This window comes from Pristiophorus japonicus, chromosome 13, assembly GCF_044704955.1.
Source record: "Pristiophorus japonicus isolate sPriJap1 chromosome 13, sPriJap1.hap1, whole genome shotgun sequence".
Classification (NCBI taxonomy): domain Eukaryota; kingdom Metazoa; phylum Chordata; class Chondrichthyes; family Pristiophoridae; genus Pristiophorus; species Pristiophorus japonicus.
In genome coordinates this window covers 39,089,194-39,106,326 of record NC_091989.1, presented here as the reverse complement: position 1 = coordinate 39,106,326, position 17,133 = coordinate 39,089,194, and the positions used below count along the sequence as shown (strand labels likewise).

At 42.1% G+C, this 17,133-nt stretch overlaps 1 protein-coding gene across 1 annotated transcript in view; it reads right to left on the bottom strand.

The window, feature by feature from the left end:
• Positions 1-17,133, bottom strand: part of LOC139277989 (interleukin-17 receptor E-like protein) — a 56,162-nt gene that overhangs the window by 15,599 nt on the left and 23,430 nt on the right. The window contains exons 5-9 of the mRNA XM_070896637.1: positions 13,483-13,597; positions 5,483-5,527; positions 4,742-4,881; positions 4,002-4,070; positions 3,634-3,688 (exon numbers count right to left, since the gene is read on the bottom strand). Coding sequence (XP_070752738.1) covers positions 3,634-3,688; positions 4,002-4,070; positions 4,742-4,881; positions 5,483-5,527; positions 13,483-13,597 — 424 coding nt within the window. The remainder of the gene's footprint in view (positions 1-3,633; positions 3,689-4,001; positions 4,071-4,741; positions 4,882-5,482; positions 5,528-13,482; positions 13,598-17,133) is intronic.

Here is a 17,133-nt window from a genome sequence, read left to right as displayed (position 1 = left end):
TTAAAAAGTCAAATGTATTTTAACAGCTGCATGAGAATGGCAGCACTCTGGTCTGGACTGGATTCAAACTCAGCTCCTGGAAGTGAATGCGTTGCATTCTAACCTTTTTAATTGTCAAATGATTGATCTGATGACCAGTGATTTGCTGAATTGATGAAACAGTTAACAATCTACAAATAAAACATTTAATTTAACACATCAGAATAATTAACTTACAACGATTAGACAAAGCAAGATGTCAGATAAAAAGATTCCAGGTAGCACTGAAATCCTTTTCTGCATTACAAATTCAAAGTTCTCTGAAGAACATGCTCATTTTGGCTTGTTTGGCAGTAATGAATCACATTGGGTTTGATAGAATGGATAAATATTCATCTTAAATAGGAGGGTTTTTTGCATTTATTCTTCGATGAAGTGTCTGTAATAAATATATACAGTATTATGGGCCCAAGTTTCCACAAGAAAAAAAACGGGCGCCCCTCCGAGCTGGGCGCCCGTTTTTCGCGCCTAAAACGGCGCCTAAAAAAATCCTCGGTTGTCTGCACCTACTTACAGGTCCTCTGGCCCTTGGCGCAGTCAGCACGAGCTGTGGGGGGGCGGAGCCAGGTCCCGGCGCTGAAAACAGTGCCGGGACCTCTGCACATGCGCGCTACAGTCGGCACGCAAGTGCAGTAGCTCCAGGTGCCGAACTGTGTGGGAGGGGACCGAAGCACGCACCCCCTAGCCCTGGCCCAATGGGGCTCCTCCCACGGCCAGCTCCTGCTCCCCACCTGACCAGACCCGACACTCGCTCCCCCCCCCCGACCAGACCCGGCACCCGCTCCCCCCCGCCCCCCCCCCCGACGACCCGAGACCCGCTACCCCCACCCCACCACCCCCCCCCACCCCGCACCGACCCGAGATCCGACACCAGCTCCCCCCCCCCACTGACCCGACCCGCGCTCCTGTTCCCCGACCCGACGCCCCCCCCCTCTCTCTCTCTCCTCTCTCTCCTCCCTCCCCTCTCTCCCTCCCTCCCCTCTCTCCCTCCCTCCCCTCTCTCCTCTCTCCCTCCCTCCCTCCCTCCTCTCTCCCTCCCTCCCTCCCTCCTCTCTCTCCTCCTCTCTCTCTCTCTCCCCCTCCTGCTCAGCGGCACGAACGGCTGCAGAATTCTCCCTGGCTGAAGCACTTTGACAGGTAGGAAGATGGTTAATTTAATCTTTTCGTGGCTTATAAATGTTTATTCAGGTTGGATTTATTTGTATAATATTTGTAGAAGTATAAATAAGGATTTATTGTCGAATTTAATGAGTTCCCTTCCCCTCCCCTCCCCCCCACCTCGTTCTGGACGCCTAGTTTGTAACCTGCGCCCGATTTTTTAATGTGTAGAACAGGTTTTTTCAGTTCTACAAAAATCTTCACTGGCTCCATTCTACTTTAGTTTGGAGTACGTTTTCACTGTGGAAACTTTCAAATCAGGCGTCAGTGGCCGGACACGCCCCCTTTTGAAGAAAAAATTCTGTTCTAAACTAGAACTGTTCTTCCTGACTAGAACTGCAGAAAAAAAAGTGGAGAATTGTGATTTCTAAAATAGTCCGTTCTCCACCAGTTGCTCCTAAAAATCAGGCGCGAATCATGTGGAAACTTGGGCCCATTATATGGGATAAAGTAGCTAAGGAGTTACTTGATTTGGATTAATGAAAAAAAATTAAAGATGAGCTCAAAACCCTGAAACTCAGGCACCACCCCATTATAATTATTTTATAATCTAATTCAGCAATAAGAAACCACAATGATAATACTTCATGGATTACACCAATTTCTCAGCTGTATTCTCTCAAATTGCTATACTGATTATACAGCCGCATATTAAAGTTACTTAGATTTTTGTGCCAAAATCCACTGATGGCACGAGATTTCTAAAGCTTTAAATAATTTGCTACCAATTTCTTTTGTGCCAAATATGCTTCAAATATCAGATGAAACAAGTTAAAATTTGTTACGTTCAAGAAAGAAAGACTTGTATTTATATAGTGCCTTTTAAGACCACCGGACATCTCAAAGCATCTTACAACGAAGTACTTTTTGGAGTGTAGTCACTGTTGTAACGTGGGAAACACAGCAGCCAATTTGCGCACAGCAAACTTCCACAAACAGCACTGTGATAATGACCTAATAGTCTGTTTTTGTGATGTTGAAATAGTGCCAGGGGATCTTTTACTTTTACTCCCTTAGCACTGCACTGGAGTGTCAACCTAGATTTATGTACTCAAGTCCCTGGAGTGGGACTTGAACCCACAACCTTCTGACTGAGAGGTGGATGTGCTACCCACTGAGCCACAGCTAACACTGTTAGGAGTAAGAAAGGAAATCAAATAGATCTTTCTCACTGAAAGGGTAATGGAGTTATGGGATAAGTTAGCAGGGAAAGTCACTGAAAAAGTATAAATAGACTGAAGAAGCAATTCAATATATTTTTTTAAAATAGAGACAAGAGATTAGGGATATGGCGAGAAAGCAGGTATCCAGGTAGGAACTATCAAACAAAGACATTCTGTCGAGACTAGTTGGACTTTTTCTAATCCTCAGGTCTTTATCGTATTACCTCTTTAAAAAGAGATACATTTGTTCTAACTTAAAGCTATTCTATTGCACAGATATATAGGTCTAGGCTTTGTGTGCCTGCCTTTTACTGATGCACACTCCCATAGGATGAAACTTGCTATGCCACAGAGATGGTCCCCTGACCCAGCAAACTTTCTAGCCTCAGAGCCATATTAGAGGTGGGCCAATCAGGGAGTCCTGCTGAAAAAAAAGAGTGGAGCTCTCATCCCACCACCAATGTTCCCTGTAAGCTATGCAGCCACGCAGCGCTCTGAAGCTCCCGTTCCCCATTAAAGAGGCTGTATGGCCCACAAAAAATTAGAGGAAACATTACCCACCAACAGCCCCTCCCCCGCACCCTGCCCCGCTCCCCCCTGGGCCTGTCCAGGCTGCACTCCATTAACAGATGCACAGGTCCTGGCTGTGCATTGATTTCTTGCTTCCCACTTCCAACGACTATTGAGCACTGGATGCCTGGACAATACAGGCCACCTCTGTCCGCAACATGCATGCAGTGCAAATGCTGTGATAACCTTAATTAAAGATGATTTGCATGTGCCTACCCATTTACGGCTGGTACATGTTATGCTCCCAGACCTGACCTTTGAGGGGGGAGGGGGTGCTGAGCCAGCAGAGTGCATCCCCTAGTACATTTCTAGAGTTGTCTGCCCCATGTCCACAACAAAAACAGTGGGACAAGGCTGGAAAATCTGGGCCATTGTATTCTATACATAAAGAGCATATCTGTGTGAAATATATTTAAACAGGCAAAGAAATTCAATGAGTAAAAGTTAACTGTTTAAACAAACTCCAGGTTAACCACAACAAAGCAGTTCAATAGTGTGAAATTGGAGATGGGCGGGTTTGTAAAACGGGTGGTATCACATCGGTTTCCCATTAGACTCCCCGCCCGATATTCACTTCCAGGTGCAAAAAGCAATGTCACCTGTTTTACGCCCCCGCCCAGCTCCAATTTCACCTCTGATATGTTTCACTCAGCCACTTAGAATACACACAAGAATTTTTTTTGAATGAAATTCAGTGACTTACAGTTTTTAAATGGACAAAGTTGTATCCTCCGAGCATCAGGGAATTGTGACCAGCCCTGGAAATACAACAAAGCACATATAAGGAGTTATCAAAAGGAAAAGTGAATATGAGAACCTTCGAAGAATATAATCAGAAGGTTACAAGATTTGTTCTACAAATTTTATAGCATTATAAACAGCTCTACAAATTTTACGGCACAAGATTAAATTAAAGACAATTAAAAATAAATATTCTAAATTTTTAAGTTCTACTATCAATTGTATTTATAGTTTCTGCACATGGCAAGTCATTAAACTGCAAATTTGATATTTTCTATCATTGATCATACTTCTTCAACTGAATATACCACAGTAACACACACTTATTACCTCAATACACAAACAGGGCAATATCTGAGTGTATGGCAAGGTGATCTCTTTGGAATCTTGTACTTTAATCTGTAAAAAAAAAAATTATTTTAGCAATCCCACAGTGAAAATAAATATCCAAATTACATTAGGGAGTAAAGAATCAAATGTATGGCCCCGAAATTCCTGAGACTGAAAGGGAAGGAGTTGGCGGCGGGAGGAAATATGGTGCGGAACCTGGTTCCGTAGAGACTCTGCCCCATTTCCCCTGAGCTTTCCATTGCCTGCCTCCTTCTATGGGGTATGTTGCAGGGGGTAGGAATGGGGGCAGGGAGCTCCAGGACTTCCCCCCCCCACGCGCCCCCCCCAATTCCGTCCTTTACTCCCTCGAAAGGCCTCAGTGGAACTCATGGCTGGTTATTGTGAGTTCCTTTAGTAGACTAAAGTAATTGATCTTGGAGGAGCTCGATTACCTTGTCTAATGGCAGCATTGCTACACTAAGAGCTGTATAGTAAGGCTTGGAGGGACCGCATGACATCGCTCCACAAGGGCTTACAAGGGCTCATCAGCAGCGCACAACATAGCCTTGCAAATAACACCGCCCGCGGAATGTGGGACAGGGTATGTAGCCCGGAGCTTGGCTGGGTGGGGGTTCCACTCCACCACGCTTGAACCAGCAGAGCAAACTGCACAGAAATTTTGGGGTCTATATTTTCAAAGGAAATGGAATTTATATTGAAACAAAACAGTAATCATTTACCAATGTATTGGTTCCCAAATCTTCACACGTAAACCATTTGAGGCATAAACGCACATTGTAGGCATGATCTTCTAAGAAGTCAGAAACTTGAACAGATATTGTCTTCTGTTTTTTGTCAATAACATAGTCTAATTTACCAGCTGAAATATAGTAAGAAAGTCAATAGTAATTTATTTAGTATTCAAATTCTAAAACATGCTGAACTCTCAACTAATAACTTCAGCATGTCAACACCTTCATTTTCTTCAAAAGATGATATATATATAAAAAAAAACTTATGCACAACATCCAATTTGATAATTATAAATTATACACATTGAAAACAAGCTTTTCAGTGATTAACAAGTATTTATATTGTATTCTAAATTTATTAAAATGTGCACTACAAAGGGCAGTGAACACGTTGGAATTCAATCCCCATACATTTTATTCTTTACTCCCTGAGGTAATTGTAAATTCCCCACACAAAAAGTCTCTAATCTTAGCCATGCCATTAGTATGAGGCACCAAATAACAGTCAAGTACTTCCCCGCACACAGGAGCAGGTTAAAAAAAAAAATTAGACTACCCAGCAACATCCAATGATTCATTACAGAGACCAAGAAACAGGAACCCCGACTGCCCTCTAGGCGAATGTATGACAAAGGGAGACCAGGAATAAAAGAAAAAGAAAATGAAATGTCTGAGCTTGAAATACTTATTACATGAATCATATCATTTATTATTAGAATATTACTGTACCTATGCAAGTTGGGATATTTCTTCCAATATCTTTATTAGTACAATCTAAAAATAAAGAAAAAGCCAGTTGAAGCCTTATGATGCCAAAGTCTTTCTGCAAGAATTAAAGTACAATCGTACAATTCTAAATAAGTGTTTTTTCCAGGATAAATCCACCTCCTAGTCCTGAATGTTTAATATGTACAAATTAAAAATTGTGTATTTATCCACTGGATATTATTATTTCCACATCAGAGGGGGAAACAGAGGGGGGCAGGTAATGGAAAGAATCACTTGTCCTGGATTAAAGATGATATGTGTAGCCCAACAACAACAACTTTTGTTTATATAACGCCTTTAATGTAGTAAAATGTCCCAAGGCGCTTCACAGCAGTGTTATAAGACAAAACAAACACCGAGCCACACAAGAAAAAATTAAGGCAGATTGGTCAAAGAGGTAGGCTTTAAGGAGCATCTTAAAAGAGGAAAGAGAGGTAGAGAGGCGGAGAGATTTAGGGAGGGAGTTCTAGAGTTTTGGGACCAAGCAGCTGAAGCAGAGTTTTCAAGAGGGCAGAATTTGATAAGCGCAGACATCTCGTGGGGTTGTAAGGCTGAAAGAGATTAGAGACTGCATTGTCCTCTTAATGAGCTCAATTTCTATCAACTCAGAACAGTTTTAAAACAGTCAATTGGACAGTTACCAACATTTGGAACACAATCTTAAACATGGTTAGGTGAAAGGCAGTCATAACATTGCCCGTCTCTGCCCCTGCTTCAACTCATCTGCTGCTGAAACCCTCATCCATGCATTTGCTACCTCTAGACTTGACTACTTCAATGCATTCCTGGCTGGCCTCCCACATTCTACCCTATGTAAACTTGAGGTCATCCAAAACTCGGCTGCCTATATCCTAATTCACACCAAGTCCCGTTCACCCATCACCCCTGTGCTCGCTGACCTACATTGGCTCCCGGTTAAGCAACACCTTAATTTCAAAATTCTCATCCTTGTTTACAAATTCCTCCATGGCCTCGCCCCTCCCTATCTTTAATCTCCTTCAGCCTCACAACACCCCCACCCCAACATATCTGCGCTCCTCAAATTCCGCCCTCTTGATCATCCCTGATTATAATCGCTCAACCATCTGAAGCATTGCCTTCAGCTGCCTAAGCCCTGGAATTTCCTCCCTAAACCTCTCTACCTCTCTTTCCTCCTTTAAGACGCTGCTACATCGTTGACCAAGCATCTGCTGTAATTTTTTCTTATGTGACGCGATGTCAAATTTTTATCTTAGAACACTCCTATGAAGCGTCTTGAGATGTTTTACTACATTAAAGGTGCTATATAAATACAAGTTTTTGTTGTTGTTGAAATCTTTTCACTATTGTCTCCTTATATGGGCAGTAGGACAAAGCATTCAAACTGCAAGTTCTGGCTTCACATAAATGGATCAAAATGTGTTCAATTTTGGAAAATCATCTTAAATGTAAAATAAATATTTGACAGCATAAAATGTAGTTTTTTTTTCTTGCCAATTTTCTCCTCTTTCCTCCCCACTGGAGTATGGTTTCATAGGTGGTGGTTTCCCTTAAACATCTCAACCAGGTGGTCATTATTCATGTGCAAGCCTCAACAGTGGGAGTTGCATGCCCAGCTGGCCGGTGGGGCAAGGGTCGAAGGTCACCAGCATCATGGGAACAGGGCCATGTCCACACCTGTCCTCACTCGACATCCATACACGCACATTTCAAGCAGAAGAATAGGAAGCCTGGTTAACATTTTTCTCTGTAATCCAGGGATGCTGAGATCAATTGTAACACTAGCACCATGGCCACAGCAGAGATTATCCAATTCAGCACAGGCCAAGGATCGAATATGGTGCTTCCCAGTCTATTGAGCTTAGCGCCAATTGGATAAACTCACTAAACCAAGGAGGGAACCCTTGATCTTAGTTTTCAAATTAAGTGTTACCTGTACATCATTTTCTGTTTGAATGTGCAGCAATGCCCTTCAGCTTCAGGCATCTTATATCTCAAGTCCTCAACTCCCTTCATTTACTATTAAGTTCTGCATGTGAAATATTGCATTGAACATAATTTGTTGCTGTCCCAAGGCTAAAGAAGGATTTTAACTTCTGGGCCTCATTTAATTGCCAGCAGTCAGCTGCTCGCCCAGCTGGCTGGTGGGGAGAGGGTCGAAGGTCATCAGGTGGCTGCTCACCAGCACCAAGAGAAGGCTGCCGGCAGCAAGGCAAGTCTGGGGTGGGGAGGGGGGGACAGAAGAGAGGGTTTGCAAGGGTCTCATGGCCGAGGGGAGAGGGAGGGGGGGGAGGGATGCAACAGAGGTCTGGACTTTCCTTTTGGAGCCTGGAGGAACACTTCTGCAGGGAGGGCTACCAGGTGCCCGTAGCTGTTAAAAGGCTCTTAAAGCAGTGCCTGAATTTTTTCAAATGGGACACCACAAAAATTGGCTAATTTGCTGGTTGGATATTGGAGGTCAAGCAGTAGAAGGTGCAGGAACAATACCCATGTGGAGGAGAAGACTGCCCAGGGAAAAAATGGTCAGGTTTTGTTATATCCCTCCCTTGGAGTGCCTGCAGAGTGATTGTTTCTGAATTGCTCCAAGTCGCTTAATGAGGATCTCTTTGCATTTCCATGGAAGTTAAGACCTTACACATAGTTGGTGCACAAACTCAAAGCACACAAGATGCTTGCAAGCTGCAATATGGGCTGCTGCGCACATCAAGCAACCTGGAGAACATTATCGGTGCCATTGTGTATTCAAATTGTCAGTTATTTTCCTGGTGAGTCATGCTGTCTTTTAATACAATCCAGACTATTTACTGAGGTGAAAATAATAGATCTAAAAGCTAAATCCATTTATTCATATAGACCTAATATTCGCATGCTGTTAACTGCTCCTGGGAGTATGCTTCTCACAATATTCTTTGTTGGAGTTTTGCAATTTAATGTTGCTAGAAATTTGCTTCCTGGTGAAAAACAGGTATTCCAGCTATGGGCAGCTGACCAGCTATTGAGTATATGTACAGGTACAGGTTTGCAGGTCAGAAAAACCTGCATGCACGTTAATTTACGTACTGGAATTTATACTATTTTATATGTGTAATAAACCTAATAAGTTAAAATAATGTTGACTTCTTTGAGATGTGCTGCTCAGAAATCTGTAGAAGTAATCCAGAGTGTGTTGCAAGAAAGACTGGTATTAGAGATTCGTATATATATTCAATTTGTAGTCACTAACCAAACTAATCTTACCCATGATTCTCTGTGGGCATGGGAATGTTAGAAGCTGCTTAAATATACGCAGAACTCAGTTTTGACTAGGCTCAGATAACATGCAGCCACAGGCTGCTAGTGAAGATCATAATATTAAATAACATGAGTAGAAATTATAGTTCATTTAACAAAACTAATTAAAGGTATTTAAACTATAGTTAGTATAAAAGAAACATAAAATAAGGCAGATCATTGAAGTTAAGGTACCCATCTGATAGATTAAAGCGAGATAGTCTGGGTACCATCCAAGACTAGAGAGACAGTTTGAAATGGGCACTTGGTACCAGACCGGGTACTGCATGTTAGGAGTAAAAGAGATGAGGCAAATTCCAGTGAGGTAAAAGAAAGTTTAACATGGACAAGGTAGGGTTGATGGAAAATTACTGGAGGCAGGAGTGGCCAAGATACTGGCTCTGGTTTGAGTGACAATAGTATTTTGACCATTAGAACCAATTAAAAAAGGTGATTTTATTAAAGACCATGGGCCCAAGTTTCCACAGGATAAAAAACGGGCGCCCCTCCGAGCTGGACGCCCGTTTTTCGCGACTAAAACGGCGCCAGAAAAAAAAACGCGCTATTCTCGAGCGCTTTGCAGCTCCTTGTCTGTTTGGCACGGCGCCCGGGGGGCGGAGCCTACACTCGCACCGATTTTGTAAGTGGGAGGGGGCGGGTACTATTTAAATTAGTTTCTTTCCTGCCGGCAACGCTGCACTTGCGCGTTGGAGCGTTCACGCATGCTCAGTGTGAAAAAAAACATTGGCGCTCGGCCATTTTTGTAGTTCTTTGTAGCTGTTTAATTTTTGAACATTTTTTAATAAAATAACATTGCCATCAGCACATCAGCACTGAGGCTACCCTTCTCACTGTCTCCTTCCCCTCCCTCCCCTCCGCGGCAACAAACGGCTCTCTCCTTCCCCTCCCTTCCCTCCCCTGCGCGGCAACAAGCCGCTGTCTCCTTCCCCTCCCTCCCCTCCCTCCACGGCAACAAGCCGCTGTCTCCTTCCCCTCCCTCCCCTCCCTCCACGGCAACAAGCCGCTGTCTCCTTCCCCTCCCTCCCCTCTCTCCATGGCAACAAGCCGCTGTTTCCTTCCCCTCCCTCCCCTCCCTCCATGACAACAAGCCGCTGTCTCCTTCCCCTCCCTCCCCTCCCCTGTGCAGCAACAAGCCGCTGTTTCCTTCCCCTCCCTCCCCTCCCTCCATGACAACAAGCCGCTGTCTCCTTCCCCTCCCTCCCCTCCCCTGTGCAGCAACAAGCCGCTGTCTCCTTCCCCTCCCTCCCCTCTCTCCACGGCAACAAGCCGCTGTCTCCTTCCCCTCCCTCCCCTCTCTCCACGGCAACAAGCCGCTGTCTCCTTCCCCTCCCTCCCCTCTCTCCACGGCAACAAGCCGCTGTCTCCTTCCCCTCCCCTCCATGGCAACAAGCCGCTGTCTCCTTCCCCTCCCTCCCCTCCGCGGCAACAAACTGCTTTCTCCTCCCCCCCCCCCTCCTGCTCAGCGGCACGAACGGCTGCAGAATTCTCCCTGGCTGAAGCACTTTCACACAGGTAGGAAGATGGTTTATTTAATCTTTTCTTTGCTTATAAATGTTTATTCAGGTTGGATTTATTTATATAATATTTGTATAAGTATAAATAAGGATTTATTATAGAATTTAATGACTTCCCTCCCCCCCCCCCCCCCCACCTCGGTTCTGGACGCCTAATTTGTAACCTGCGCCTGATTTTTTAATGTGTAGAACAGGTTTTTTCAGTTCTACAAAAATCTTCACTTGCTCCATTCTACTTTAGTTTGGAGTACATTTTCACTGTGGAAACTTTCAAATCAGGCGTCAGTGGCCGGACACACCCCCTTTTGAAGAAAAAATTCTGTTCCAAAGTAGAACTGTTCTACCTGACTAGAACTGCAGAAAAAAAAATGTGGAGAATTGCGATTTCTAAGATAGTCCGTTCTCCACCAGTTGCTCCTAAAAATCAGGTGCAAATCATGTGGAAACTTGGGCCCCATATATGGACATTGGCCAAACAAACCTTTGATAAAAAATTGGTTAAAACAGAGATACTCAAAGAATACCTTCGCACAGAAACTGCGGGAATAGCAATGAACAGATTAAAGATGGTGTCAACTCTGTCCGGAAGTTTCCAGAGACTTAGACCTGCGAGCTTTCATTCAATTATCGCCTTTTGTTAAGTATACTACTGTTGTAAGCTTAATAAATCTTGATCCCTTGCACAAAACATACTGACTGTTGTATATTGGTGTTGTCTTGTCCAAGAACCCTTAAAAAGTTCTATAGACTTGGCACCCCAGGTGGGACTAAGACAAAGCAGTTAATATTATGTAGTTGATTAGACTTTGAGAGTGACCTCCTGATCAGTTGCTACATTCGAAGAGGGATTAACCCAAGAGGAAGTGGGGAGTGCCTGTGAATTGTGTGTCGATAGATTTGATGTTAGAGGTCGGTTAAGAAAATGGCTAGTAGGGGTTTGATTAACACGTATAAGAGTAAATTAGACAGGTGCGTGTGAGAATGAAGTACAGGTATTATTGACGAAATGTGTAACTAACAGAGACCAAGTCCCCTTATTCAGAAACGTGTGAGTTTAAAAAAAGTTAAAAGTGATGTGTACCGTAAGAAACAAAGTAAAAAGATGACAAGGAGGAGAACAAACCTCTTCAGAGAAGCATAAGGAGTGGGAGGTACAGAGGCAAAAAGATCAAAGAGAAACTTAAAGTTAAAACCGACACTTAAGCTTCAGTTTTCGTGCAGAGTGAAACAAAATACATAACATTTATTGAGTGAAAGTAACCTTGAAGTATGTTGTTAAAACGTTTTCAGTTTGTATGAAAGTGTGTGGGTTTGTGTGGAAGTTTACCTGACTGTGAATGTTTGGGGCGTTAAACGATTTTTTATTTGTCTGAAAGCCTGTCTTTTTAAAAAGAAAAATGGTTGTCTGCATGTTTGTTTTAGCTCCGCCCACCTTTTCGGACAGAGCTGAAAGTTTTTTTTTTTAAACACTTTGTAATGTTGTACCGGATCCGGGAAGTTTATGAAAGTATCAAAGATATTGATTGTTAAAATGTACATTGTGTACCTAGAATTGAATTACATTTTAAGTTAGAAACGCAGGTGCGGATTTATTTTGATGATGATTTATGAAGCTATGAAATGCACAAAAGACAATTTGTTTAACAAAAGATAAAACTTCAACCTTGAAGTCACAGTTGCCAGTACTTCGTTTTAATTGGATTACAGGAAAAAAATGGCAATCGTCTTATATAGTTTAAATTAAAAATGTATGGTCTCATTTTAAAATCAATTCGAATCATAACGAAGCACTGTCTTTTCAATTTGGTTATTGCAAGCTGAAAAAAAATCTTGAAATGCCCACTTTTCCAAAAAAGAGCTTAATCATTGATTACATTGGGTTGAAAGATACTAAATGCCTTTAAAAAAAAGCCTGCATAAATTTCTCGAAGCTACAAGCTAAGGGACGCTCCACTCTCTTTTTTCATCTGTGTAGGATGTGTATGATCTTTGTTAAATACAAAAACTAATGTTTCTCCAGTTATATTCAATATTTTTATGGTAATCTGGAAAGGCATGTGAAGAAAGAATATGAAAAGTGACATAACTTATTGTGCTATTTTGTTTTATTTTATCTGCTTTGTATTGCGTTTAGTTAATAAGATATTGGTCTGAATTTGATTGGAATTATTAAGGTTAATTAACCTATGAAAACCCAACTTTCATTGTGGCCATGGTGAAATTCTGGTTATTTCAAAGTGTGAATGTCCCTCGTTCTGGGCAGGAGAGTTTCATTTTGAAAAAAAAATGGAAGACCATTGATAATGTTTTTTGCTAAGGAAAATAAAAAGATTGGCAGTATTTGAATTGGAATTTTGGGATGTTTGAGATGATACTCCTTGAACAATTTAGTTGTATTGGAAAATCTTGGGTTTAGAAATCTTTTTAAAATGCAGGATACTGGACAGTTTAGAAATAATTTTAAGTTAGAAATGCAAGTGAAGGTTTCCCACTTTAAAAAGGTTTACATTTATTTTTCAAAAAAAAAATTTTTTGTTTTAAGTGTTTAATTAAATTGTATTTTAATTAATTTTAAACATGTGGTGATTTATTTTTATTTAAGTTGTGTCAAAGTGTGTTTATGTCATTCCTATTATGGTTATGGGGATTCTGTATGTAAATGGAATACCCAGAAGCAGAATAGGAATCTCCCTTTTTGATTGGTTGGGTCGGCCCACGTGATCCCAGGGACACTTGTGAACTGCATTCACCCCTGGGCTACGTGAGCCTTTACGCAGGCCCAGGACTGCAAGAATCCGAAGATACGAAGGCACCAGGTAGGTGCGTACGTTTCTTTGGGGTCGGAGGCATTCGCCCACGGGAAGCCTCCGACCGGAGTTTCAGGTCCATTGCTTTATTCAAAGATTAATATTGAGAGGCCGCTGTCCACTTAAGATAGCAGTGATCCTAGTTTCATAATGGTAGAGAGTAATATTGGCCTCTAACAAATTTCACCCAAGATTTGCCCAATAAAAGGGAAGGTTCAGTCAAAAGTGCAAATGATTTTAAGGCATGCACAATGTTCATGATTTTCCACCACAATAATAATTTAAAAAATAATCGCATCAGAAACAACCCCATGCAGTTTTAAAGAAGAGTTTGATATTACATATTGCAATAAGCTACATGTATTTTTACCTTGTACTTGGTACCCCTGTTTTAGGATGACATCACAATAGTAAGGAATTGTTTTAAGCGTCACATAAGTATATTCAGCTATTGCAACACTGAAACAGTCATATTCAATTTGCACCTGCAATAAAAGAATTACAAATGTTGTTTGTCATTTTCTCAATAAATATATTCACAATATCAGAATTTGACATTCAGGGCCATATTTACTTAAACCTGTGTATAGTAAAATGTCCAGAAAAGCTTTGAGGTTTAGACTAGAAATGCTAATGTCTTGACCTAGCCTCAACAGCTTTTTGAGGGAGAGTGTTCCAGATTTCCACTACTCTTTGTATGAAGAAGGGCTTCCTAACATCACTCTTGAATGGCCTAGATCTAATCTTCCCCCTTATTCTGGATTACCCCACTAGAGGAAATAGTTTCTCTCTATCTATCCTATCAAATCCTATAATCATGCTAAACACCTCAATTAGGTTACCCCTTAATCTTCTATACTCCAGGGAATACAAGGGTAGTTTATGCAACCCGTCCTCAGTAACTTATTCATTTTCCATCATCCTTCCCACATTCCTATGGCCATGAACACATCAGTAAATTACAAGGACCAGCAAATTCAGAAAATGCAAGGTATCCGCATCAGATTTAATGTTTGTATAAAAATATAGCAAAACAAAAGATAGTTTAGGTTGCCACAAAACATGGTTGGAATGTTCATGGTTTTCATTATAATTCCCATGATTTTAGACCTTTCTACCAAGAATAATTTGTGATTTTCCCAAAAATGTACCAGCATAAAAGAGTATTAGGCGAGAAAATTATTTAAAAGCATCACGCCCCCCAATAAAATAGAAGAGAAGAATTTGGTACAATGCATTCAGAGTTGTGTGGTAATTTCTATCCTGTTAACTTGTCTTTGAAGTAAGCTTCAAAGCTGGCAGGAATAAGGCTGTTAAAAAAGCACACGTCATTTCATAATTAGAGGCATAGAGGACAAAAGCAGAAAGTTATCCTAAAACTTTATAAATCACTGGTTAAGCCTCAGCTGGAGTATTGTATCCAATTCTGAGCACCATAACCATAAGAACGTCAAGGACTTGAAAAGGGTGCAGAGGAGATTTACCAGAATTATACCAGAGATGTGGAGAAACTCGAGAAGCTGGGATTGTTCTGCTTAGAGCAGAGAAGGTTAAGGGGAGATTTAATAAAGGTGTTCAAAATTAAGATGGGTTTTGATAGAGTAAATGAGAAACTGTTTCACTGGTGGTGGGGGGGGACACAGACAGGCAAAAGGACTACAGAGGAGATGAGGAAAAACATTTTTACGCAGCGGGATGATCTGGAATGCACTGCCTGAAAGAGTGGCGGAAGCAGATTTAATCGTAACTTTAAAAAAGAAATTGGATATAGATTTGAAAATGGAAAGTTTTCAGGGATTTGGGGAATGAACTGGGAAATGGGACTAATTGGATAGCTCTTTCAAAGAACCAGCACAGAAACGATAGGCTGAATGGCCCCTGTCTCTGCTGCATGATTCTATGAATTGTAAAATTTATCACTTGCTGGACAGTATTCCAAATATTACAGAACATTTATTCCTGTGAACGTGAATCTGTTACTAATGGGCAGCCCTGCACCAGCAGGCAAATCAACATTTCATAAAATGAAGTATACTCAACAGACACTGATAAAGTGAATATAGCCAAAACATTTGCACCTCCCGTTAGCGCTTCCGGGGGGGGGGGGGTCGATAATGGGGCACTACCAGCTTTCCGACTGGGCGTGGCAAAAATACCTTGAAGGTTAGCAGTGGCAGTAAATCTTAATGCCACAATCTGCTGTACCCTGGTGATCATGGCGTCATCCAGTGTGCAGTGCCCCGATACCGCCCCGGATTCTAAATTCACTTCCGCTCGCTGCAGCATCACTGGGCGACAACACCGGCAGCTGCAGGAGGCATTGAGAGGTCAGCCGGCCACTTGGGAAGCGGTAGTTAAAGGGATTGGTGATGAGGTAGGCAAAAAAATTCTCTCAACCCTCTGTGCTTGGTTTAAATCATGATTAATCAAGGAGAGCCAGCATTTATTTGTTAAGGGAAGGTCATGTCTGACTAACTTGATTGAATTTTTTGAGGAGGTAACCAGGAGGGCGTTTGATGTAGTCCATATGGATTTTAGCAAGGCTTTTAATAAGGTCCCACATGGCAGACTGATCATGAAAGTAAAAGCCCATGGGATCCAAGGCAAAGTGGCAAATTGGATCAAAAATTGGCTCAGAGGCAAGAAGCAAAGGGTAATGATTGATGGGTGTTTTTGTGATTGCAAGGCTATTTCCAGTGGGGTTCTGCAGGGCTCAATACTAGGTTCCTTATTTTTTGTGGTATACATCAATGATTTGGACTTGAATGTACGGGGTATGATTAAGAAGTTTGCAGATGATACAAAAATTGACCGTGTGGTTGATAATGAAGAAGACGGCTCTAGACTGCAAGAAAATATCACCGGACTGGTCAGGTGGGCAGAACAGTGGCAAATAGAAGTCAATCCGGAGAAGTGTGAGGTAATGCATTTGGGGAGGGCTAACAAGGCAAAGGAATACACAATAAATGGTGTAGAGGAACAGAGAGAACTTGTAGTGCATGTCCATAGATCCCTGAAGGTAGCAGGACAATAGATAAAGTGGTTAAGAAGGCATACGGGATACTTGTTTTTATTAGCTGAGGCATAAAACAAAAGAGCAGGGAGGTTATATTTGAACTATATAAAACACTAGGTAGGCCACAGCTAGAGTACTGTGTGCAGTTCGGGTCACCATATTACAGGAAAGATGTAACTGCACTCGGGAGGGTACAGAGGATATTTACGAGAATGTTACTTCGACTGGAAAATTTTAGCTACGAAGCAAGATTGATAGGCTGCGGTTGTTTTCTTTGGATCAGAGGAGGCTGAGTGGAGACCTAATTGAAGTGTATAAAATTATGACAGGCCTAGATAGAATGGATAGGAAGGACCTATTCCCCTTAGTAGAGGAGTCAATAACCAGGGGGCATAGATTTAAAGTAAATGGTAGGAGGTTTAGAGGAAAATATTTTCATCCAGAAGTTGGTGGGGGTCTGGAATTCACTGCCTGAAAGGGTGGTAGAGCAGAAACCCTCATAGCATTTTAAAAGTATTTGGATATGCACTTGAAGTTACAGACCGACAAGGTTACGGACCAAGAGTTAGAAAGTGGGATTAGGCTGGATAGCTCTTTGACGGCTGTCACGGACACGATGGGCGATATGACCCCCTTCTATGCTGTAAAGTTCTATGATTCCATGATCAGCCCTGCACTTTGTTGGAGAGCTTGGGGCTGATCGTCGCGGATTGCAGGCGCCGTCGCCGAGCAGTCCATTAGTTTCCTTGCAGAGCCCTCAGCAATGGCCCTTCCCTTTAAGGGAGTGAACATAAGAACATAAGAAATAGGAGCAGGAGTAAGTCATATGGCCCCTCGAGTCTGCTCTGCCATTTAATACGATCATGGCTGACCGATCATGGACTCAGGTCCACTTCCCTGCCCGCTCTCCATAATCCCTTATCGGTTAAGAAACTGTCTATCTCTGTCTTAAGTTTATTCAGTGTCCCGGCTTCCACAGCTCTCGGAGGCAGCGAATTCTACAGA